We start from the raw sequence: 26,411 nt of genomic DNA, 5'->3' as shown, positions 1-26,411 counted from the left end.
TGACTGTGAGAGGATGGGTAGGAAGTAACTGACTGTGAGAGGATGGGTAGGAAGTAACTGACTGTGAGAGGATGGGTAGGAAGTAACTGACTGTGAGGAGGATGGGTAGGAAGTAACTGACTGTGAGAGGATGGGTAGGAAGTAACTGACTGTGAGGAGGATGGGTAGGAAGTAACTGACTGTGAGGAGGATGGGTAGGAAGTAACTGACTGTGAGATGATGGGTAGGAAGTAACTGACTGTGAGGAGGATGGGTAGGAAGTAACTGACTGTGAGAGGATGGGTAGGAAGTAACTGACTGTGAGAGGATGGGTAGGAAGTAACTGACTGTGAGAGGATGGGTAGGAAGTAACTGACTGTGAGAGGATGGGTAGGAAGTAACTGACTGTGAGAGGATGGGTAGGAAGTAACTGACTGTGAGAGGGGGAGATACGTGAGTGAAGACAGATGACACACGCGCAGAGTGGCACAAGGACCAATTGATGATAATCCCCCCTCACTCTTTCTTGGGGGGGTTCTTGAGTAAAAACTCATCCAAACTAAAGTTGCAACCACTGCCAACATATAGCATGTTGACGTTTTAGCATATTCATATGTTACGTTTTTCTTTCCTTCTGCACAGGAATCCATTGTTCGACAACTGACTCAAATGTGACACACATCCTCCTCTGTTTGGGTCCACCAGAACTCAATTGAATCACAAACACAATCACTACTTTGTGCATCTCAAACGGCAGTGGACCACACATTATTCACATCCTCTGTCCAACTCCACCACATTCCAGGCTGCTCTCACCCGGACAGGAACCTCGCTGGGGGAGAAGAGAGGAACTTCTCCAGGAGATGGCAGCCTGTCATTTAATTCACCCAACAGCAAGTAAAAACCTATTCCTCCGCAGTGAGCTGCTTAGTATGCATTTCAATATTTGTTTGTGCAACAATGACCCAATAAAACCGGCTCTGGTTTCATTGAGCAACACAATTTATGTTCCTCAGGAGGAGAAAATAAAGGTTCAAGGAAACCAAATAGGGAAAAAACACACAAACAAAAGCAACTGGAAACAGTCCCTGGAGGGCAAACAGCTAAACAAACTTCTTGGTTCAATCTTCTCTTCTCCGACGTGTGTCTTGTTTTCTCGTCAGTAGGAGGTCGGCTCGGTGCCCGCCGTCATGAAATCTGCTTGGCAACAAAGGACCCCGTGGGCGTGTCCTATCTAACACCAACCGCCGAGGGAACGCCACACCACGTTCTACAGATTACACTGAGTATGTTACACGGTGTGAGCTCCGCGTCTAAACCACAGGTCACAGAGCAGTGTTGATTTTGGCAGCAAATCACTAAACATCATAAGATTATTGTAGTTGATTTTGTCCACAAAAATGTTTTTTGGCGGGACTTGATGGTGTCGTAATGGCAGATTTTACACTTGGTTGCATGCTGAAAATAGCTGATCTACAAGCTCACAGTGCGTAGCAGCTTAGTTTTGTTTTAGTGGATAAAATCAACACTGATGTGAGAGGAATGACTCGCCTCGCCTGGCGTCAGAACCCTTGATGGGATGAACGAGGCTCAGTCCTTATATCAGGGTAACGCAAAAACAGACCAAATCTAAATTGCATTTCGTGAAGTAAAACAAACATCTGTGCTCTGGTCCTACTCCGGGTTGCAGTTGTTTATTTAGCATTATCCATCTATATCTGTAACCCTCCGTGCTTTCCAAAAAAAGAGTAGTACAATGATTTATTTGTTATCTAACAAAACACCACTCCACTTGGAACTCGAGAAGATCATTATCTAAAGACTGTCTTCAGTGTAATTGAGCTTGGCTCTATTACATTCATGCTAAGGCGCACAAGGAACATGTCAATGCAAGACATTTACCCTCACCACAGCTGGTTCCTACCCAAACAGATTTTTACAAAAAGGGCCTCATTAAACCTCTGAGGACTGTCTAATTTTGCCTGACGCCATAAAATGCATGAACGTAGCAAGGAGTGCATGCTCTTCCACCCGTTTCTCTGGACAAGGGTGCGGTGATTCTCAGAATAAGGTGCACAGAAAGTGCACAGAAATCATCTTAGTTGGCTTTGTTTAAGGTACAAATTGAGTGACGTTTCAACATCCTCAGAGGCTCTGGGGTCACAAACATGAATCAGTTTGTCCGTCAAAAGGACCACAAGGGTTAGGGTTAGTGGTCTGGCGGGAGTGACTAGGACTCACGGTATACTTGACATTTCCGTGGACCATTTTCCAAAGCATGAACATAATATTTTCCAAAGATGCCATTGGATATGCCATCAATATCAGTATTGTATGAAAACAATAGCAGATCTGTGAAACTTGTTTGAGATGTTGTATCCAACATTTCACAGTGTCTTTGTTTGTTAGATATCGTAAAATAATCCCTGAAGAAAAGACTACAGCCAATTCAATTCAATTCTTCAAACTATTCTATTTCTGAACTATAATACTACTTTCATAGACAGTAAAAGAAAAGACAGTAAGAAGCACGTACACTGTATGAATAAATAGGAAGTGGCATACTCTATGGTCTTTCATTTTGTGACATGACCTGTGACCTCGAGAGGCCAAGCTCGAGGGGACCGGTGTTTGTTGTGCCTGGCACCACTTGGTTTGTATTGGGTTTTTCTCTGCACTAAGTGCCCAAACAATGTCTTCATACACTATGAAGACACTATTGGCAGCGGTGGCCGAACGGATAGCGGCGCGGTCTAGATTCCGGAAGGTTCCCAGTTCGAACCAGCCGTCCGACACGTTAAAATTACCACCGCTGAAATGCCCTTGAACAAGGCATCAACCACTACGATGAAATGTGTTCTATGAGCAGGGCCTGGCTGGAAACAAGTTCTTGAGCTTAGCCCAGATACCCTGGGTAAATATAGATTTCATTTCATTTCATTTTCATTTCATTTCATTTCATTTCATGAACCTCATATTGTATTTGGCACAAGTGTTTCTGAGCTCTGGGAATAAATTGTGATCAGATGGACTGGAACACTTCAGAACATGGGTCTACTACATGAGACACCAACCATGTAACAGTGAACCACAGAGAAAACCCCCTGGCATAAGTTATCACTGGGGCTTAGAATAGTTCAGGCTGGGCTGCTCTTCTAAACGACTCCCCTGCCAACAAGATGCTGGACTCCATCACACGACGGCTCCTATAGGGCCCGTGGAAAACTGAATTTAATGGCTTTTTTTAACAGATTCAAAATGGATTCAAACCGTTCACTTCCCAGGTATTAACACAAATATGACGTACAAACCAGCTCCAACAGGCATAACTGAAAGGGTCTGAGGGACAATATATAGTGTAAACTATTATATTCTTAGTTTTATTTTATTTTGATAGGTGTCCTATATGCACACACACACACACACACACACACACACACACACACACACACACACACACACACACACACACACACACACACACACACACACACACACACACACACACACACACACACACACACACACACACACTTGAAATGTTTATGTCCACATAATCAAACAGCCAGTTAAGTGCATAGAAGGCAAACATTGCTACAGTACATACAGTATAGTTGACATACCTGTCAGACATAAATCATGGATAGAGGAAACAACACCTCCTCCAAATTGAGCAGCTACCTATAATGGCTGATACTGAGCAGTACCTTGCTAACTGCTTGGCCCTCCTTTTGGAGAAGCCGGCCATTTGTAGGCCCCTCACAACCAACTTGTGCACATGCTCTAGGCTGCCAAAGATAAAAAACTAAAAGTTTACATCTGTAGCCTATAGCTGTGAGACGGTCTGCTCTAGCTGTTGGTATTTCACCACTTTGGTTAGAAAGGCTTCCTCCAGGCTGTAGTCAAAAGGTACAGCCGGCCTCGAAAATGAACACCTCTCTATGGTTTTCATTTATACAACAAAAACGCGCACGCATCGCACGCACACACACACACACACAGTAGCTCTTTCCCGTGGGTCAGAGTGGAATCTATGCTAGACTAGAGGCGTCTGTCATGGCCATCGGTTGTGATATATTCCAGTGTTGTGTTTGGCCTACTGTTGGCCTTCACAACCATTATGCCAGCATATGAGCTTTTTTGAAATCAGAGACACACGCACACACACACACCTTACAAAACAAGGTCTGAGACCAGTTGCACCTACTGTAGTAGATCAGCTGTAACTTCGGGAACAGAAAAGGAAACTCTCACCAGCCACATGTCTACCTTCAAGAAACACAAGAACCTGTTCAACCCGAGTTCAATATAACTCAGTATTCCCCACTTTATATGAGACATTGTTGCACAAATTATAATGCTTCAGTTTTGAAAATTGCCATGACATGTAGATATGTTAATGTGATAGTGAATATATGCAATGTGTGGCCAAGGGAATACTCCCATGGCATAATCGTTTTCTTGAAAAGTATCCCCTGAATATTAAATTCTGGCTAGTTATGAAAAAGGAACCTGTATGATTATGTGTTTGAAAGCTTGCCAAAGCTTCCATGCCTGGAAAACAAATATGGGATCATTGAATATAAGTAACTTCTGAATAAGCCTTACAAGAACATCACACGCAGGATAAACCATAACCTCCTCACAAGAACTGAGGTTGCTCTCCCCTACCCTGATCTTTGACCTCTGCTTTCAATATGTTAAGTCCGGGGGTAAACCAATGTAGCTAGGAAGCTAATCTTCTACATCCAAAATTAATCTGCGTCAAGGAAATTGCCCCCATGTGTGCTAATGCTACCGACACCACTATTAGGCCTGGGTATTAATGACGTGCTGAAACATACAGCTAAACAAACAGGCCACCACAGCCTGCTAACCCGGCGTTAGCCCTGAGGGGCCTGAAGCTGGGGATGTTACTTAGCGCTGGGTACAGTAGCAGCTGTTGTAACAACCTCAGCTTAACGGCTTTGAAGTGCCGACGCTAATGACTGTCAGTCTGAGAAGAGGGAAGTCACTCTGACAAAGCCATTGTTATCCAAGAAGACCTTTTTATTTCCATGCTCCTTTACGTTTGAACGAGAGTTGAGTGTTTCGTTAACATTTCGAATACATCTAAATGTCAGGAAAGATAGCATGACTAAGTCTCAGTAATGAATTACATAAATCATTTGCGTATAAAAGCTCAAGGGCACAGTGTTGAAAAATAAACACCATTGAGGCATTTAGATCGTGTCAAAGGTGAAAAGTCATGTCTCACCTAGACACAGGATCTGACAAAATGTTAATAATGTTAATGTTAATAAGATTCAATTTATAAAAAATAATAAGTGTGCACACTGGTGATGCTAAAAAAGCTCTGCTGTAATTCTCACTGCACATAACACATGGTACTCTGAACTGATTAGACCCTCTCACCTAACTGTACTGAGTGCAGCTGACTCAGCATCAGGGATTCAGTTAACATGCATTAATTTAGTCTGAGTTAGCCGAACGATCAGATCTCCTCCAACTGATGCTGCACATCTGAGGAATTCAAAATTCATCCAATGGGAATGAATACCAGTTGTAACAAACCTACACCCACTGCTTTGAAAATCAATTCTGACACCATCCCATACGAAGGAACATCTCTCAAAGTCTTGCATTTGTGCGGTGATTGTTTATTTCCAAATTGTTCCCAGTTTTCGCTGAATTTAGAAATCCCCCAGACATGCCATTGGGCGGAGACCTATGATCATCTGGCTGTGCCAGACTAACATGCATTTGTCGGGCCAGCTGCTATAATGCCGACTCCGAAGCGCCATCCCAGCAGTCAGTGTCGACAGGCATACGGAGCAGAGCACTTCCTGTCTCTGAGTGTTTCAATCACTTACAGGAAGTATAGATCTTCATTAGTCTGTCTGGGACACACGGCGGGGCCCCGACGCTACTTTGACTAAATACATTCATTCCCTCCTTCCTTCCTTCCTTCCTCCCCTCTCCATACTAGCTAATAGCAGCTAGGCTAACGATGGACGCTTTGGGTGGGCTGACACCTGACGAGTGCGACGGAGACTTAAGTAGCAGAAGGAGAAGACTTAAAGGGGCATTCCACTCATTTTCAACATTTTACTATGTCATTAATGTACCTTAGAGCTGTTGTGTGGAAATAATAAAAAAGTTCCCCCATTCTGTGTTTCCTAGAACTAGAGGTCTGAAAAAAAATCATTAACATGGTGAAACACATCTTGATGATGTCATCAAGATGCGTTTCACCATGTTGATGATTTTTTTCATAATTACAGTTCTAGGAAACACAAAATGGGGGGACTTTTTTATTATTTCCACACAACAGCTCTAAGGTATATTAATGACATAGTAAAATGTTGAAAATGGGTGGTTTTCCCCTTTAAGTAGTTTTGCATCTGATGCTCCTCACAATGGGAACTGTGCTGATGACAGCAGTTCTAAATGACAATTTGTTGTCAAAATGAGGTGAGAGAGATCAACAGAGAAAGTAGCCTGAGTTTTAACGGCCGTTGTGACCTAGTCTATGCAGGGAAAGGAAGGACAAAGAAACAGCAGCTTTCTTCAGTAGAACAGTTTAATCCTCCTCGGTCAGAGCAAACGGCGTCAAATAAATGTTCTAGAGCCAACAACTGGAGCCGAAACAGAATAACAATGGGTCACCGATTGCCCATATAACATAAATGCAACAACATTAAATTAAACATACAACCAGTAACAGGCTGGGGACTTCTGTGTGGCTCTGTCTGGACCCAGCCTCTCACTACAACAAAGAACACAAGCACATTAGCTTCCTTATATACACACACAGCACCTGTCCTTCATTTAATTAACACAATGTGCTGCAGGTGCGCCACCTGTGAGCTGGCAGAGCCAGACCTGTCACTCCACTCACAGACAGCACCTAGATCACACCCCCTGCCACAGCCGTCTTTAAGAGGGTCGGTCCATGTGTGTGTCTGTCTGCCTGTGAGTGAGATACTCTCACGAATCGCTGGACCGATCAGCGGCGAGTTAATTAATTGACACACACACACACACACACACACACACACACACACACACACACAACAGCTTGCAGGTAATCTGCCATCATTTCTAGGCCCAGTTCTATTTATTATGAAATGTATTTGGTAGTGCAGATTGTAAGTCTGCCTGTAAGCCAATGACACAGCAGTGCAGTCCCCTGAACATGCTGTGGTTGTATATCTGCTACATCACGCCCCGGTGACAAATAACCCTCACCATAACTATCTGTTACAGACCACTAATTAAGCTAAATGCGTTGTGAAACAAGTGCTAATTATGCCACAGCCGCCTGCTGCACGTGTAGCAACCTCCACTAAAAAAAAAAGAATGTGGTTGCAGCCCATTACAAGGCACATCAAAAGTGAATGTGCGTGTGCGCGCGCATGTATGGGGGCGGCTGTATGACACCACAGATCAGAATGTCACATTACAGCTGTCTTAGCTAGGTTTCTACATCGTCTGTCACGACAATGCATAATTTAGCTGCAGTGCATGCCGTTGCCTGTGGCGCGCAAAGAGCAAACATCTTCAAACAAGTGAACTGGCTCTACAGTTGTATTTCTTACAATGTGGTCACAATGTGGTTCTCGACTGGTTTACATCACGATGGCACAGTGAACCATGAGGACAGGACCTCGCATAATATTAAAGCTGGTGTAAATGTTACATCTGTGCTAAAAATAAGTGTTTAACCACTTAAACCCCAGCGTCCATACTGTTGTGAGCTTATATCGATCGGCTATTTTAAGCGAAAAGCCTTCGCCGCATTAACAGAAGACAGACACTATAGCATAGAGCCCAGAGGGACTCCGCTCAAACACATGGTTCAAACACAAGTGGTTAATAGCTCTCTATTCCTATTGCAATAATTGCTATCGAATGTTTGTTCAGGGGATTTCTCCGTCAATCTGGCTCCTTAGTGAACAGAAAATGCATGTTCAAGTCAGGATACAAATTTCATCCAATCGGAAGAAAGAGCTCATGCAGGATACAAGATAAACACATGGAATTTGAATTTGACACATTTTGAACCGGAACACTATGAAATGAAGTTGATAAACGATGACCTTTGTGGAGATCTCTCTCCTGAATGGATAAAAACGGTATCCCAGCCTGAAAACGAACCTTCTGCTTCCTAAACAGCTGGAGAGAAACACTCTATAGCAATGAGTACTGTCGGAATATAGAGCTTCATACTTTTTTTTGTTACAAAAACATATCACTTACACCCCTTTAAAAAGCACAACACATTTTCTCTTTAATCTGCTCGTGACCCTGACCAAGAGCATCTAGAGAGAGAGCCCACCGCTGGGTCCGTATCCACTGTACTGGGAGCACTGGCCAACGCTGTGGCGGATGACCAGTCAATCACCTTCTGTTTCAGGAGAACATTTCCCAGTGTGTTTCTGTGTGTGTCGGTAAGACAATCCCCCCCGAGCGCCCTCTTCCTTCCTCTACCCTGACACAGTGTTGCTATGCAGCCAGACTGGCCTCCCTGTGGGATGAACATGAGATATGCATATGAGATGTGTGAAAGCTGGGACGCGAGGTTTGTGCGAGTTCTGTGTGTGTGTGTGTGTGCGTGCGTGTAGTACATGTCTAACATTCTGCGTGGGTGTGTGTGTGATGTATAGCTGGTGTCCTATATGGGATGTGTAGATAAAGGCTTCAGCCTATAGCCAATCCCCAGAGGAGGCGGGCTAACCCAAACACTCAGCCGTCAATCAACTACGAGCCACCAACCGCGGTCGCGACCCGGGAACAGGAAGAGGCCTCGCTGTCCCTGAACGGATCTCGCTGCTCCGCTGGAGGGAGCCGCGTGTTTGTGTGTGTGTTGCATTTGTATCAGTCAGGAATGTGCCATTCAATGGTAAAGGGTGTGTGTGTGTGTGTGTGTGCGTGTTTGCGTATAAACTGGCAATTCACTATAACAATAGAGTGGCGTGTGTGTTTGCTCTGGTTAATACCGGGCCGGCTATAATATTCTTTGGACAAATCTTCACCAAAATTACCGGTAGTCTGTAATTGCCTTTATAAAGTTATTCAGAGGGGCGTATCTATTTTTATTTATTAATTTATGTTTTAAAATAAATGCCATATTTCATGAAGATGCACACACACACACACACACACACACACACACACACACACACACACACACACACACACACACACACACACACACACACACACACACACACACACGTGTCTATTGTCAACAATTAGTCAAACCCTGGCCAATGTACACCGAGGCAGGATGAATTAAATTCAAGTGTGTGGGGGTGCACATTTATCAGTGTCTGTGTCCACGTCCTGATATGTTTTACTCTCTGTTCTCTCTCATTTATCTGGGTCTGTGTCCACGTCCTGATATGTTTTACTCTGTTCTCTCATTCATCTGGGTCTGTGTCCACGTCCTGATATGTTTTACTCTCTGTTCTCTCTCATTCCTTTTGATCTCTCTCACTCCTTGTAAAGGACGTGATGCATACCAGGATGGCTCATACATACAAGCAGCGACATAAATCATTGTCCCTCTGCCATACTCAACGTGCACGTGTCTACGTGTGTGTCCATGCTGGTGGGGGAACACCTGGGCTGCTCACAAAATATTTAGCCAGGAAGAGTCACTGCTGGAGGGCCACACCGTGCCCGTGCACCCCAACCCACCCACGTTCAATCTCACCCAGTAATGTCCTTACTTAAGACTAGATTCAAATACACATGCACACTCATGATTTGCATATGCACGCACGCATGCACGCATGTGCACGCACGCACGCATGTGCACGCACGCACGCATGCATGTGCACGCACGCACGTGCACACACACACACACACACACACACACACACACACACACACACACACACACACAGTCTGAAGGCATTATCCACTTAGGGGAGATGAGCAGCAGGGCTGGAGGGGTCAGTGAATTGTGGGTAACGTAGTTATGATAATGTTTGGCGGGGAGGAGGGTAATGAATATCAGCATTCAGCACACAAGATGGCCTGGAGGGAGGAACAGGAGGCAGAGAGTGGGGGAGACTGAGAAAGAGATAGCTAAGCTCAGGAGAGGCCTCGAAAGAAGAGAGCCGGTTTTCTCCCTCCCCAAGGAAATTCGGCTAAACGCAGGCTGCTAATAAGATGCTCACTTGCACGATGTCATTTATCTTCCCCCTCATTTAGGGAAAGCTTTTATAAGCTCTGTTGATGAGGTGAAACGCAAACAGCCGCATTCCCTCCCCCTCAGGCATTGCTTTGGCATCCTAGTGTGTGTGTGTGTGTGTGTGTGTGCGTGCGCGCGCGTGCGCACACACACGCTTATTATATACCTACCTAGAGGGGAAAGCTGTATGCATACTTACAGTACAGTATATCTTGTATATTGTATCAAATTGCCCAGGTAAAACCTCTTAACATTACACAGTCCATACATTCCCCTAAAGTTGCAGTCCTAAGGATAATGCAATATGAAGACACCATTCATTCTCTCTCTGTTTGCCAGTGTCACGTGTTTGTGCTTTGCCAGCAGCACCTGACAAATTACGTGTGAGAGGGGTGAATGATGAGAGTGTGAAGGAAAAAAGAAATACAAAAACATATGGACGTGTGTCCACCGAGCCTGTGAATGAAATATGTGACTCTGAGTGTGTGTGTGTCCTGGCGCGTGTGAGGTGGTGTGTGGGCGTCGAGAGGGGAGAGCTCATAAAACCCATGATCGCACTGATGAGGTCACGGGGAGAGAAACCTGAGAAAGCCTTTCATTTCCTGTCTCATTCCACCTCCCCCCCACACACACACTCTCTCTCTCTCCCTCGATCCATCTCTTCTCTCATTCAGCCTATCCATCACTCTCTCTTGTTCACTAGATACATTTTTTTCCCCAAACACCAGCGGAGTTTCTCTCTATCTTTCAAGCACTGATAAACAAGATACAAATAAAGAATTCTGTCAGTTTTATACAAATAAGACTACCTGAAAAGTTCACTTTTCAATAACAGTGCGTTCCTCGGAGAGCAGATCTCTGCAAGGCCAGGTTGCCTACCCAGGTCTGTGTCAGTCATGGATGCAGCCATCAGGACATGAGGAAGCTGTGGGGGGAAATAGAGATTCCATGACATCTATTTGCGTTCTTGCCACCCCTATGGGCAGAACAGAAAGGGCTTTTGGAGGTGCGCTCTATAGAGGCCCCTCAACATGTGATTACAATTTGGGGATGATTGGATGTTGCATTGAAGATATATGCCGTTTTCGTAGGAAATACTTTAGGGCCCAGCCACAATTTCTATTTAATCTCACCGAAGGGGAATTGAGTAAAAAGATTGCCTCGTCACAAATCTAACTGAAACTGAATTTATTTGCATTAGATATTCATATACTTACTTATTGGGTGGAGATCGCATTTAATGTCATTTCAAGTAATGTAGAGTATTAGAGACTGGAATGGCAACCTGCATGGGAGAAAACGTTCAAATTATGTCTGGCTGTAATTACAGTGATGCCAATAATCATTCATAGTGCAGAATTTACATAAACCACCTTCATATTAAAACCAAATACAATGGCTGGAACTAAAACAAAGGGCTAAAACACATACTAAAAAGGCAACTTAGAGGTGTGCATAGTTGAGCCGTGCATTTGTTTTGGCAATTTTCACACCCTGTGGTAGACACATTTGTGACATACGTACTGTATATACATACACATTGTATACACTAACAACGTCCTAACAATAATTTCACACAATACAAAAAAAAGATTATAACTAAACCCTAAACAAACACTATGAGAGCTAGCCACAGTCAAACGGTAATAGAAATAGGGAATGAAACAAAAATGCAGAAAACCCTCTGCCTTGCTGCTGTTCCCTTCTCCTTCATTTACAAAGTGAAAGAACAAACAGATCACTTAATGCGTTGACCACGTAATGACAAGGCCCTGGGTTGAAACCTCCCTCAGGACCTGTGTTGCATGTCGTCCCCTTGTATCCTCTACGTGTTTATGAACTATATACTGGAACTCTCCTTCCTTTGAGGAAAATAAATCACACCCGTGTGAAGTGAGTGGTGCAACTCTGTGTGGGATTCATTGGGGGGGTCCCCGGAAGTTCCAGACCCACAGGAACGCGGTTAGGGTGTCGGCCCGGTTCCAGCGAGCCACCCCGCGTCCGAAACCGTCGAAAATGAACATCCAGACCCCCAGGAACGTGCCCAGGGGGGCGGCACGGTTCCGGCGAGCCGCCCCGCGTCCGAAATGGTTGAGAAATGACAGTGTTATCGTGTGGGGGTCCCCAGGGGGTCCCTCTACTGTACTGTAACACCCCAAATCATCATATAATATACAGTTAATGTGTGTGTGTGTGTTAGGCTGCGCAACAGTGACACTTGGTTGTGAAAAACAACCAAACGCAATTCTGTGCTTGGACAGAGCCAGGGACAGACCCATGCAGCCAGCCAGGGACCCAGGGACCCACATAGCTGTCTATAGGTGGGGTTGCACCACTCAAAAAAAAAGATAGATCTTCTACTTAACCCATTAAGACCTGAGCCGATTCTACAAATGCCTTCTAAATCGGTAGTTCACACTTTCAAGAGTTTTCAAATGAAATGATGCGCTTTGAGCTTGTATATCTTTTAATAATAATAATCTTTTCCTTTTTTTTAATAATATTTTTCTTTTTTTAAGTAACTATGATTGACACCCATACTATTTATACATTTATCATAAAACAGACAAGAGTTTGCTTATAACTCTCATTGGAGAAATGTTCACAGACTGCATATACAAGTGTCCAAAAACCACGGTTATATTTTTGAAAAAGTAAAATAAAACAAATAACATAAATAAACGTGCAGTAGACACTGTGAGCCAGCAAGGGAAGCAACCTTTTGGGCTGCACAAACATTATAGTCATCGTCAATGTGTCTGGACCACACAGCTGGAGTCAAATACCTTTTCCATCAAAACCTCCAGTACGTCGTGGGAGAGACTTCAGTCGTCTCAGTGGTGACACTGCTACTCCTCTAGTCATCTGCTGCTGAAAGGAGAGGATTGGCGCTCACCACTGCAATCCCACTGTGGCAATCACAGGTTCGTGGCCACGAGCTCGGCTAGCTAGCGAATAGGGAGCTGTGAGCTGTGTGTAAGGTGATACTGTACTGTAGCTGCGTGCGGATCTCTCGATGGGACAGTGATGGTACTGTCATCTGTCTGTCGATACTGTTGATGGGAGAGATGGATGGATGGTCAGAGAATCCAGAGCGGACAGCAGGGAGTAACAAGAGCCCATAGTCTCCGGGGCTGACCGGCCAATCTTATGTTGGCGGGAGACCCTGGAAGTTGTGAGCAGATTTTCCCCATGTGCTGCCGGGTGGTGGTCTGAAATCAGTGTCCCCTTTAACACTTCCTCTCCATTTCATCAACCGATATTGTGCCTAAAATGGAATTACAACAACGTGGGAGGGGCGTTTGTTAGAACGATGGTACACAGAATGACCGAAACATATATTTGATGGCAATTTAACGACATTCATATCATTTAGTATTCGACGTGTCAATTTCCATTGCTTTTATTTTACAGACCTCTCAAAGTACACCTGAGCTCACCCCATGACGCAGTGCTTGTAGACGCAGCGGAACAGAGGACAAGAGATGCCAAGGCAACCAACTGCCCACAGCCGCTCAGTTTCACATCTACGGCCCCGTTGCGGCTCCGAGGACCGTTAGCGTAGCCGATTGCCCGTCCCGTATTCGAGCTCACGTTTTAGCAGGCGGGAGGGAAATTTGGTGCACGAGGCACAAGGCAGGAACGATGCTGGGGGGGGTGAGTCGTGTTTGTGCTTTTTTATCCAAAAGAAGAAAAAAAAAAGGAAACAAAACTAATAGAAGCAGGGAGGAACATCAAGATATGGGGCAACAAAACTTGCCAAATCAAGTCAAAGCCAGTGCCAATGGGGGCATTTTGATTAGGAAACCCAATATCGTTCAGAACACGACGATGGAGTACGTTAACCCAGCCGGCCTGTGGGTGTGTAGTCTGCTCTCATCAGCACCACGCAAACTGCCACTTCTGGTTACCTCTGACGGAGCATCTCTGTGTGCTTGTGTGAGTAGTATATTATTCCCTTCTTCCCCCTCAGGGCAGAGTGAGAAAACAGCCATACCAGTGATTAGGTATTCTGTACTGGGTAAGGTTTAGCGCAAAAGGGGGACCCGGGGCTTTCTCAAAACCATATTTCATGTATTTCTGTATTTATCCCAGTCTCATAAACACAAACAAATGAGATAATGCGGAGAGGGAGTCTGGGATTAATTTTGAAGCGGCTGATTGGTGTGCGTGTGCGCGTGCGTGCTTAAGAGACACAGAGTATGTCCTGGGATAATTATGTCTGGGACCGCGCCTCAAAACGCCTCGGGCCTTTCCTGGAGTCTAGGAGATACACCCCCATCCCTCTCCCTTTTTTATGCTCAGTGAAATCCTTGAGCGTTGATTCAAGTCAGAGTAGAAATGCACCCTAACATTATGTCAATTCCAGTGGTGGAAAGTACATTTACATACATAAGTACTGTACTTAAGTACAATTTTGAGGGATTTGTACTTGAGTACTTACAATTTCCAATACTTTTACTTCTACTCCACTATCTCGGATCCAAATATTAGACTTTTACTACACTAAATTTATGTGAAAACTTTAGTTACTAGTTACTTAATTATTATTACAAAACATACATACATACATTAACCACTTCAGCCCTATATACATTTTGGCCATTTGAAAATAATTGATCTACAAGTTCACAATGCGTCGCAATGTGAAGCATTGTGAACTACATTGCACTATTGATACTTTTACTTGTACTTTTTCCACCACTGCATACGTCAATTCTGTTCCATTTATACAGTCTCTGACTTAAAGAATGAACACTAAGGATTTGACTGTGAATGTCTTGCTGCGTTGTTGGGTCATTGTGGTGTCGTTTAGCCAGCCATCTTCCTCCCGTTTCTCAACTTTTCCTCTTTGTAACCCTCCATCCTGTCCTCTGAAACCATTCTCTGTTCACCCTACTTATTATCATTTCTCCTTTTCTAAGTACAGGAAATCCATTTGACTTAATCATCAGCAGGTAAATGCAAGAGGAGAAGCTGCAGGAAGGCAGTTGAGAAATATCATCCAAATTCAAAAAGCATAATGAGGAGAAAACAGATGTCACAGGAATTTTTATTTTTTATGTGTGTTATGGTCGAGCACACTTTTTAAATCTTTAAGAGTCTACACATTCTAGAAACTACAGACTCACTTTATATAAAAAAGGTCTACAACAAACAATAATCAAAAAACACATTTACAAAACAAAAGCAGCATTTTTTTTAAACTTCTTTCTTGAACTGCTGAATTCTAAATCCAACATCTGGAGGATTATTTTAAGGCTGGAATTGAATTTCTTACACTCAGCACATACTCCTTATTAGAAGCGACATGGGGTCTGTTCCACCAACAGGAAGGATCACACTATTCCTATAATGCTTCTGTTAATGGGTTGACTCCCATAAAACCATCTGTATGAAAAGCTTTGCCCAGCCTGATAAAATCCTCAGTGTTAACTTATCCATTTGCAACTCAGAGTGTACAAACATATCCATATGAACATACAGTATATGTATTCATCTGCTTAGATTTCTACACTCAGAACTAAACACTTATAAAGTACATACAGTACTTTGTCACATGACGTGTTGTGAGCTAGTAGATCTGCTATATGTGTAAACTCAAAAAAGTGATCTTTTCTCTCTTGTGAGAAGAACCACGTGTTCCACACACACCACTACCTCATCAAGGTGCTTCTTATCGGAGTACTCTGATGAGGTCCAGGCCGATGCGGCCCCTCTGGGCGTCCACGTTGAGGACCCGCACTTCCACGCGCTCCCCGGGACCCAGAGCCAGGCTGCGGCGGCGGCTGTCCTCAGGAAGTTTGTTTGCGGTGATGTTGCTCTTGTGGATGAGGCCCGCGCGGCCCACTCCGATGTCCACAAAGGCCCCGAACAGTGTGGCGTTGTCGACCCGACCCGTCAGTACGGCACCCACCCTCAAGTCACTCATGGACACCACGCCACGCTTAAAGTCTGCCTGCTCAAAGCCTGTGGGGAGAGAGGGACAAATACAGAGAGAGAGAGTGAGAGGGATAGAGAGAGATAAGATAAAGTGAAAGATAGATAAAGTGAGAGAGAGACAAACAAATAGAAAGATGGAGAGAAAAATAACCTAAGAGTAATGACAGATGAGGAAAAAGTAGTAGGAGCACAAATAATGGGAATGGAGGGATGGGAAGGCTTTGGTAGAGGAGACATGGGGAGGTGGGGGAGAAGGCTTTGGTAGAGGAGACATGGGGAGGAGGGGGAGAAGGCAGCAAAATAGATGAGACTAAACGAAGGGAGGGAAGGAAGACAAAGACATGAGGGCATGAAATGTGTACCGGCAGCGTGGTGGGAAAATGATGGAGGAAGGGAGGAAGAGAAAGAGAGGAGAGAGGGGACAGAAAGGATGATGAACAGAAATCATATTTCTAGCGGCAACCCGATCCTTTCCACCGCATACTTCCAACATTCCCTCGCTTGCCTTCTCCTCCGCTCCGCTTTCCGTTCAGGGTGGCTGTTTTTCGAGAGATCCTTTCCTTTCCGTGGCGTTAACACAAACAAGGGAGCTCCAGGAAATAGTCGGGTCCAATTATACTCCCCGTAGCACTGATTTCACGCGGTAGCCCCGGCCCCCCATCTGTTTGCTCAGCTGAGCGTTGGCCGGGAGGCCGCGCCGCTGTGGGTTGAAACCCAATCGGCCCAACCCGGGGATGAACCCATAAGACGCATCGCTTCTTCCGAGGAATACAAGTGGTCAGTCCAGCCTGCTGGCCGAACACAAGTGTTACCCCAGCTTTTTGCATTTTCTATTTCGCATGGCGATCCGCATCAATGGCCACTGGCTCAGTCACCACGGCTGGCAACAATTACACCATTAAGCCACCGCGCGTGTGTGGCCGATCGGATGTCGACGTTGGAGGAAAAAAAAGGGCATTTTAAACTAAATAGTCGAACTCATCTGCCAAATGTTTGTTGTAGTCTTGTCTCTCATGTCTATTTGTATCGTTTGACTTTCTCTGACTTCAGGGCTAACAGTCTGTTGCAATGGTAACTTTGAAAACAATGTGCTCATCACAAGACCCAGATGGATACAGGAACATGCACAGGTAATTAAACATGGGTCATGTAAACACGTGTGGCAAAAGTGGAAACTTGAAAAAGGGATGAGTCAGTTAAAGGAAACAATTTGTTTGTTTGTATAAAAGTCCATGAGAGTCTATGAGAAAAGCAGACAAACATGTTGTGTACAGCATGGGTTCCCAAAGTGGGGTCCGGGGACCCCTAGGGGTACTTGAGGGAGTTCCAGGGCGTACCTAGCTCAATTAGCCCATTTAGGCCTGACATCGAAATAAAAAAAAAATCTTCTGAAAGAATATATATTCAAAGATTTGTGCCGCATTTTCACAATTTTTCAAAAATAGCAGACCTACAAGCTCGTAGCGCGCCACTCGGTGGGGTACCAGAGATAGAAATGCCATTAAATCGGGGGTCCGTATAGCATAATGCGTGTGAAACTGGGGGTCCATGAAATTAATATGTTTTGGAATCACTGCTAGAGCCGTAAAAATCCTCCCTTATCGAGGTCACTGGCATATGTTTCCAAGTGGCCTAATAAATGTTGATTTGGGAACCACTGGTGTACAGTATGTGTGTACAGTACGTGTGCATCTGTGTGCACTGTACTGTAATACCTGACACACGCTCACAACACGTTTAGTTTGGCTATTCACGCCGGACACCAACCAAGTATAACATAGTCTGTGTTGATCTCCCATGTGTGTGACAGTAGAGACAGCCTCTATCTAACCACCCACAGTCTGCTAGAGCCATTACAGCAGGTCTGAAAGTGCACACTGCAGGCCTTTGTTGGGCTTCGTTGGACACTATGGGACCGTATGATGTTACACTGCAGGACATGCCTATTATAATATAGACAAGGAGAAAAGACACTAAGCATTGTAACTGGCTGACCGGCTGAACGGTTACTCAACAACCGCCGACATGGAGGCCAGCTTTCCGTCAGCCAGTAGGGACCTGTAAAGAACAGTGGGGGGTCAGAGAGATCGTCCAACTGGAACGGGACAAAAAAAGACTTAAAAAGTGCACCATATTTATGGAAAATTTTTACGTCTGATAGTTTTTCATGTTTTCTTCCAGACATCATTATAAAACTCAACAATAAACATTTTATGTTTTTTTTTTTTTTTTTTTTTTTCCTTCTTTTTGTTTTAAACAAATCAAGCGATGACTTTGTGGTCACTTTACGCTTGGTAAAAAAAGAAAAGAAAAAAGAAAAGAAAAGAGAAAGAATCACAGGCAAAATCACAGCATCGCACCAAAACCTTAAGAAGATGCAATTCAAGTGGCCAAGCGATGGAAATTTAGCCTCCAGTGATGCTGGAATAATCAGGCTGGTTGCGGTTACGTGAAAATAGGGTGTTTTTTGGGGACTGGAACACTCTCATACCCTGTCGTATGTCGAAGCCGGGTGGCTGCGTCAGTCCATCTATGATGAGTTTAAGGGTCTCCGGGCTGGTGTCCAGGGTCCTGGCCAGTTCATCCACACCACTGGCCTTAACCTGGCTCTCCACACGACGCCGCAGCTCTACACTCCCGATGTGGTCCACGCTATCTCCCACCAGAGAGAGAAAACTGCAGACAAGAGGAGAAGAGAGGCGAGGAAAAGAGAGAAGGGGGAACAAAGAACCAAACTGTTAAGCAGCAGCGTGTAAGAAAAAAAGAAGCTCCTGCAAACCTAAAATGTTTATCTGCAGGCATCTGTGTGCATGTGCAGGCATATTCACCCATGTTTGGGGTGTATGTATCTTGCTGTGTGTGTGTGTGTGTGTGTGTGTGTGTGTGTGTGTGTGTGTGTGTGTGTGTGTGTGTGTGTGTGCGTACGTGCGCGTGCACACGCGTGCATGTGTGTGTGCACGCAGGCGTGTACTGCATATGCCTGACAAAGTGTTAATAAATGAGGTTTTAATAGAGGTCCCAGGTGGACTGCAGCACGTGGGCTAAGTCCCCTGTTGAGTGAGAGACCCTGGGGGCTAACTCAGAGAGAGAGAGGGGGGGTGGGAGTATACTGTAAGTATAAAACATATAAAAATGAGGAGGAAACAAGAGAGGCAAGAAGGAGGGGAGCTGGGGAGGAAATAAGGGAACAGAAACAGTGTTGAGAAAAAACATGTAAACTGAGGGAAAGGGGGGGAAGTAAGACGAGAAAGGGAGCAGGGAAGGAAATAAGGGGTCTGGAAAAGTGTGAGAATAATTATGCCCTAAATCTACAGGTTTGGAGACCATGCCCACTGTTCATAAAACACACACACACACACACACACACACACACACACACACACACACACACACACACACACACACACACACACACACACACACACACACACACACACACACACACACACACACACACACACACACACACACACACACACACACACACACACACACACTTCACCCCCTAGTAAATCAGGTAGGTCTGCGGGGAGCTGTTAACGCCCTAACACCCTGCCTCGTGAAACTGCCTAAGCTTCAGTGGGACTGGACAACACGTCACGTCAATCAACCGGCCGGACAAGCCTTCCTCAGTCATTGCATGCTGGCAGCAACGTCCCGCCTCCCAAGATGTCTAGACACCTAGTCAAGTTGCACCATTTAAAATTCACTTTGCAATTACACGGAAAGTTATTAACTGAGTACCAAACTGGCATGAGGGCCAGTGTGAGTATCAGCACAGTGCTCGTGTCTGTGTTACTTCGTTAATGTATTGTTGTGTGCTTGTGAACAATATAGTGAGACTAAGTAGAATGTGTGTGCTTGTGTGCATGTGTGTGACTGTGTATGTGTGTGTGAGTGAGAGAGAGAGAGAGAGAGAGAGAGAGAGAGAGAGAGAGAGAGATAGTAATGTATGGTTGTGTGTGTGTGTGTGTGTGTGTGTGTGTGTGTTATTTAGGAATCTTTCCACAGCAGCTGATGGATAGGAGTATGTATTTGTGCGCGCGTGTGTGTGCGTGCGTACTGTATGTGGACCAGCTGGACATCGTCAGTGATGGATGTACGTCGCCGTGGCAGCCTGACGCCAAACGGACACCGCAGCTGTCCCCCGCCCCGTGACAGAAAGGACAGGTGGGCAGGCATGCATGCACATCGCACGCACGCACACACACGGCACGAAGATTGGACTCAAACACACACACAGGCAACTGGAAAGTGCTCAGTTGGCAGCAGGGAGGACAGTGTGGACGTAACAGGACACTGCTTGTGTACAAACTATGTATGAGACAGCTGGGAGTGGACGGGGTCCCTGCCAACTACCTCATTCCTGCTTTCCTCTCTCCTTATACCTCTGTCTTACTCTCCTAACTCTCTCCCCCCATCCCACCCTAACTCTGCTGAGTGTAGAAATAACACTCGAGATTTGGAGAAACCCTGAGGGTCCCTGGGTGGACCTCACCTTGAGAACCACTGCCCTATAGTCTCTCTATCCCTATAGTCTCTCTATCCCTACTTCTCCTTCCTCCTCAATCAAAGCAGGAGACAAGAAGTGGGTGCCTCAGCGATCGTGCGGTGTGTCCCACATACAGCAGGGCAGAGATTCTCAACCTTTAGAATGTCATGGACCCCCAGCTTGATATGCATTAGGTTAAGGACCTCATTTGTTAAAGATGGGGTGCCATAGTTGTCTGTTTTGTATGTGTCTATGGAGTTAACACTCTAATAGACCCCCAGGTGTGGTTATAATATGCAAATAATATGTCTTCCCTGTGCATTTTTTATTTCTTTGTGAAAGCTGAAAGGCCCAATCGAAATACACCACTTTAGTGACACACAACAATTAGCCCCTCCCCTTATTATCATACAACAACAGTTGTGGGCACAGCTTAAGTTCAGATGGGTGGTGCTAAGGTGTAAACCAGGTATACTTAATGAACTGGTGGGTGTGGCCACATAAAAACACTTTCTTGAAAAACATCTTCCTCCTAATACAATCATAATACCTGATGATCATGTTTTAGGGGCTGAAAAATCATGGCACGCCGTCTTTAAAATTGTATACCATTTGATACCAATCTCTACTGTAAAATCCTCATAACCAGGGACTGGGGTCGCAAATTTGCCTGCGTTTATATATATATATATATATATATATATATATATATATATAAATAAAAGTAGGCATAAAACTGACTGTATTCTACAAGGTGTGGCTAAGATGTCTGCATTTCGTTGTGGTTTACACAAAGCTGCTAGGCTGACCACAAAATGGGGTTACGCATAGCGTTTCACAATAGGCACACACACGCCATATTGTGTATAAGGCTTTGTCCCCACATTCCACGGTATACGTTTCAATCTTCATCACAACCTCTCATTCAGCCAAAGAATCTCCATTATACACTACAGGGGCTTGGAAGAAATCACTTTACATTGTAGGTGAAATGATCTCAATTTCCTCTTCTATTGCCGGGGTGCCACGGGCAGATTCCCTCTATTCACTGAGCACTAAATGAGTTAAACAGGTAGAGGTTTGGGTTGGACTCAGTCTCAGCTACAGAACCTTAATGAATTAGGAATAAGATCAGGATCCAGAACCTCAACATCTTTTATAATGCAAATAGTATAATATCAACAGGAAGTTGACGTTTTTAGAAAATAATAAAGAAACGACTAAAGATATCTTACCGATATTTGTTGTTACATCATGGCAAGGTAACTGCATAACACAGACCTATAACCAAAGTTTAATTTAGTTTTAAAATAAATTAATATTACATTGCACAAAATTATCACTTATACTATAACAACTGTTTTTCTGTTATTGTCATGACGTCACACATTGTTAGCTATAAAATTACTTCTTGCTGGTAATGACACTAGCATACCACAGTCAGACTATAAATTAGACTTAATCTCTCTCTCCGGATCCTCCCATGCTTACTCATGTTCCAGCAACACCTATAAATTGTAATTTATATACTTTGCGGTACGACAGTTTTTCCCACCGACAGTGATTTATTTTGTCTCGTTATCTGTAGCACTTTTCAAAATGCTAAGTGACATTAACAACAACGTGGGGAGACAAATAACGTAAATAGCAGATCTACAAGCACACAACGCATCGGATTATGCCAAGTTTTGAGCTTGTATACATGTACCTTGAGCTGGAATTTTCACCATTTTGGAAAGTAGGGCAGAAGTGGTTAAGGGAAGACTACAGAAATATTACCCTTTTATCAATCTTTTTTTATATATATAAAAAAGTAAAAAACAGCACCCTCTACTGTTTGTTTCCTTTTGAATTTGCCTCTGGGGGCACGACCCCAATAGAATTTGGATAACAGGATGTTGGCCTGTTTGGTCCACCCTCGACCTCAACCCTATGTTTTCATTCCACTAATCCCCAATGTTCACACGTTCGGAATGCCCCTTTTATTAAAAACAAACAAACAAACAAGCAAAAGGTATAAAGATGATAACATGGAGAGGTGAGCAAGAGAGGACTGGAGAGGACAAGAGCAAGAGAGGACTGGAGAGGACAAGGACACAACGGCCAGAGAGAAATGGAGACAAAATGTGTTGATTTATGAAGAGGCATACATGCTGTCCCTGTACCTTCTGATCGTGTGGTGGGTGGCTGGCTGCTGGGCTCCAATTTCAGGTGTGTGTGTGTGTGTGTGTGTGTGTGTGTGTGTGTGTGTGTGTGTGTGTGTGTGTGTGTGTGTGTGTGTGACCCAGCTCATTTTTCCACTGGAGTGTGTTAGTATTTAAGGGGTACCAGGAGTCTAGGGGCCTCTACTGCTGGTGGGCCCACACTCAGCACATAATCACTACCAATACTGTGTGTGTGTGTGTGTGTGTGTGTGTGTGTGTGCGTGCGTGCGTGCGTGCGTGCGTGCGTGCGTGCGTGCGTGCGTGTGTGTTTGCGTGTGTGTGTTTAAGAAAGGGTGTATGCATGTTTTGAGAATGTGAGTGTGTATGCATATTTGAGAAAGTGTGCGTGTGCGTGAGACTGTGAGAGAGAGAGGGTTTGGGTGGGCTATGTTACAGATCGTATCCAGGCATCCAGTAAAGACCCCCCTCTGTCCAATATCATAGAAATATTATTCAGAGAGTGGACTGGACTCCCTCTGTCTCATATCATCACAATTATTACAGGTAACACAAATATAAAATGTCCATACTGAAAATAATGTATAATTCATATACTACATCTTTGAAATTAGTACACCAAGTTGTACTGTCCATGAAACAGAAGCAGACAAACTCAGTGAGTGTGTGCATGTGTGTGTGTGTGTGTGTGCACGTGTTGTGATATAGTTACAGAAATGGATGATGTGTGGTGCTGAGAGCAGTAATGGAGGATCCAGTTGCTCAAATGTGATGAACTTGATATGCCACACACACACACACACACACACACACACACACACACACACACACACACACACACACACACACACACACACACACACACACACACACACACACACACACACACACAGTGTCAGGGTCAGATGTGCCATTGATTTAAATGTTCCACCACTGTCCTCCCTCTCCTCCTCCTCCTCTCAGCTGTCCCTTCATTGTAGGAGTGCAGCGATACCGATGCTGGTATCAGGTCGATAGCAGACTAAAATACTCCTACTCAGCATCGGTGAGGCTTGCCAATGCCAAGAACTGGTGCTCCCTTTTCCTTTTTTGAGGGCCTCCAACACATGGCTTGGCTTTTGAAGATCACGGCAGCCAAGTCTATGGGATTTTTAATGTTTGTTTAGCGTAAATCGTTTGCAAGCCAAGTCTATGGACTTTGAGGATATTACAATGTTTGTCTATAGAACGTATGATGTAAAACGTTTGCCAGCCAAGTCTACAGACTTTAATGTTTGTCTAGAGCACTTATGATGTCAATCGTTTGCCAGCCAAGTCTATGGACTTTAACACTTAGGCCGCTATCATTTATTGAAAATGGCGGCAATGGCGCTGAAAGTATTAATGTTCGTTTAGAACACTTTAGAACCAGCCAAGTCTATGGACTTTAATGTTAGTTTAGAACACTTTAGAACCAGCCAAGTCTATGGACTTTAATGTTAGTTTATAACACTTTAGAACCAGCCAAGTATATGGACTTTAATATTAGTTTATAACACTTTAGAACCAGCCAAGTCTATGGACTTTAATGTTAGTTTAGAACACTTTAGAACCAGCCAAGTCTATGGACTTTAATGTTAGTTTATAACACTTTAGAACCAGCCAAGTCTATGGACTTTAATGTTAGTTTATAACACTTTAGAACCAGCCAAGTCTATGGACTTTAATGTTAGTGTATAACACTTTATAACCAGCCAAGTCTATGGACTATAATGTTCGTTTAGAACACTTTAGAACCAGCCAAGTCTATGGACTTTAATGTTCGTTTAGAACACTTTAGAACCAGCCAAATCTATGGACTTTAATGTTAGTTTATAACACTTTAGAACCAGCCAGGTCTATGGACTTTAATGTTCGTTTAGAACACTTTAGAACCAGCCAAGTCTATGGACTTTAATGTTAGTTTATAACACTTTAGAACCAGCCAAGTCTATGGACTTTAATGTTCGTTTATAACACTTTAGAACCAGCCAAGTCTATGGACTTTAATGTTAGTTTATAACACTTTAGAACCAGCCAAGTCTATGGACTTTAATGTTAGTTTATAACACTTTAGAACCAGCCAAGTCTATGGACTTTAATGTTAGTTTAGAACACTTTAGAACCAGCCAAGTCTATAGACTTTAATAGTTGTTTAGAACACTTCAGAACCAGCCAAGTCTATAGACTTTAATAGTTGTTTAGAACACTTCAGAACCAGCCAAGTCTATGGACTTTAATGTTAGTTTATAACACTTTAGAACCAGCCAAGTCTATAGACTTTAATAGTTGTTTAGAGCACTTATGACATAAATTGTTTGCAGGTCAAGGTTATGGACTTTAATGTCTAGAGCCCTAAATGACGGCATGTGGACGATATAAATACAGTGGGCGCCCCTCACTTCACACAAGTGTGATTTTTTGATCAACTCACCAGAAGTTGTGGAGCTGATGGTTATGTTGGTCTTTCTGTCAGAACAACCACGACTATGGTCCCAAACAACATCATCTTCCACCATGGAATATTCTGCAGCATCATAAACCACAGAGGATGGTCTCTGCCGTTGGTGAACCAATGGCATTTATTTTGGCCCCACTGCCAACTTTTTCTAATTGCATCTGTCTCCAGACCCAATGGACCGACACAACGTAATGTGATAAGCAAGGTCATGTGCAGCGGCTGCTCTACCTCCTGAGCCACTCCCACCCCAGCCCTGAGACCATCCCATGAACCATAGAGATTCACCCCAGCCCTGAGCCCACCACATGAACCTAGAGATTCACCTCAGCCCTGAGCCCACCACATGAACCTAGAGATTCACCTCAGCCCTGAGCCCACCACATGAACCAGAGATTCACCCCAGCCCACCACATGAACCATAGAGATTCACCCCAGCCCTGAGCCCACCACATGAACCTAGAGATTCACCTCAGCCCTGAGCCCACCACATGAACCATAGAGATTCACCCCAGCCCACCACATGAACCATAGAGATTCACCCCAGCCCTGAGCTCACCACATGAACCATAGAGATTCACCCCAGCCCTGAGCCCACCACATGAACCATAGAGATTCACCTCAGCCCTGAGCCCACCACATGAACCATAGAGATTCACCCCAGCCCACCACATGAACCATAGAGATTCACCCCAGCCCTGAGCTCACCACATGAACCATAGAGATTCACCCCAGCCCTGAGCCCACCACATGAACCATAGAGATTCACCCCAGCCCTGAGCCCACCACATGAACCATAGAGATTCACCCCAGCCCTGAGCCCACCACATGAACCATAGAGATTCACCCCAGCCCTGAGCCCACCACATGAACCATAGAGATTCACCCCAGCCCTGAGCCCACCACATGAACCATAGAGATTCACCCCAGCCCTGAGCCCACCACATGAACCATAGAGATTCACCCCAGCCCACCACATGAACCAGAGATTCACCCCAGCCCACCACATGAACCATAGAGATTCACCCCAGCCCACCACATGAACCATAGAGATTCACCCCAGCCCTGAGCCCACCACATGAACCATAGAGATTCACCCCAGCCCACCACATGAACCATAGAGATTCACCCCAGCCCACCACATGAACCATAGAG

At 44.5% G+C, this 26,411-nt stretch overlaps 1 protein-coding gene across 2 annotated transcripts in view; it reads right to left on the bottom strand.

Moving 5' to 3' along the window:
* Positions 1-12,954: 12,954 nt before the first annotated feature.
* The window catches only part of srbd1 (S1 RNA binding domain 1), a 96,108-nt gene continuing 82,651 nt past the window's right edge, over positions 12,955-26,411 (bottom strand). Inside the window, exons 20-22 of one of the 2 annotated variants that reach the window (XM_079512108.1) lie at positions 18,618-18,802; positions 15,845-16,153; positions 12,955-13,451 (exon numbers count right to left, since the gene is read on the bottom strand). In XM_079512108.1, the coding sequence (XP_079368234.1) occupies positions 15,861-16,153; positions 18,618-18,802 (478 nt within the window). In that variant the 3' untranslated portion in view covers positions 12,955-13,451; positions 15,845-15,860. Of the gene's footprint in view, positions 13,452-15,222; positions 16,154-18,617; positions 18,803-26,411 lie in introns of those variants that run through there. The other variant, XM_079512107.1, reaches the window with a different exon arrangement.

This window comes from Electrona antarctica (assembly GCF_951216825.1).
Source record: "Electrona antarctica genome assembly, chromosome: 10".
Lineage (NCBI taxonomy): Eukaryota > Metazoa > Chordata > Actinopteri > Myctophiformes > Myctophidae > Electrona > Electrona antarctica.
This window is presented reverse-complemented; position numbering and strand designations above follow the sequence as displayed.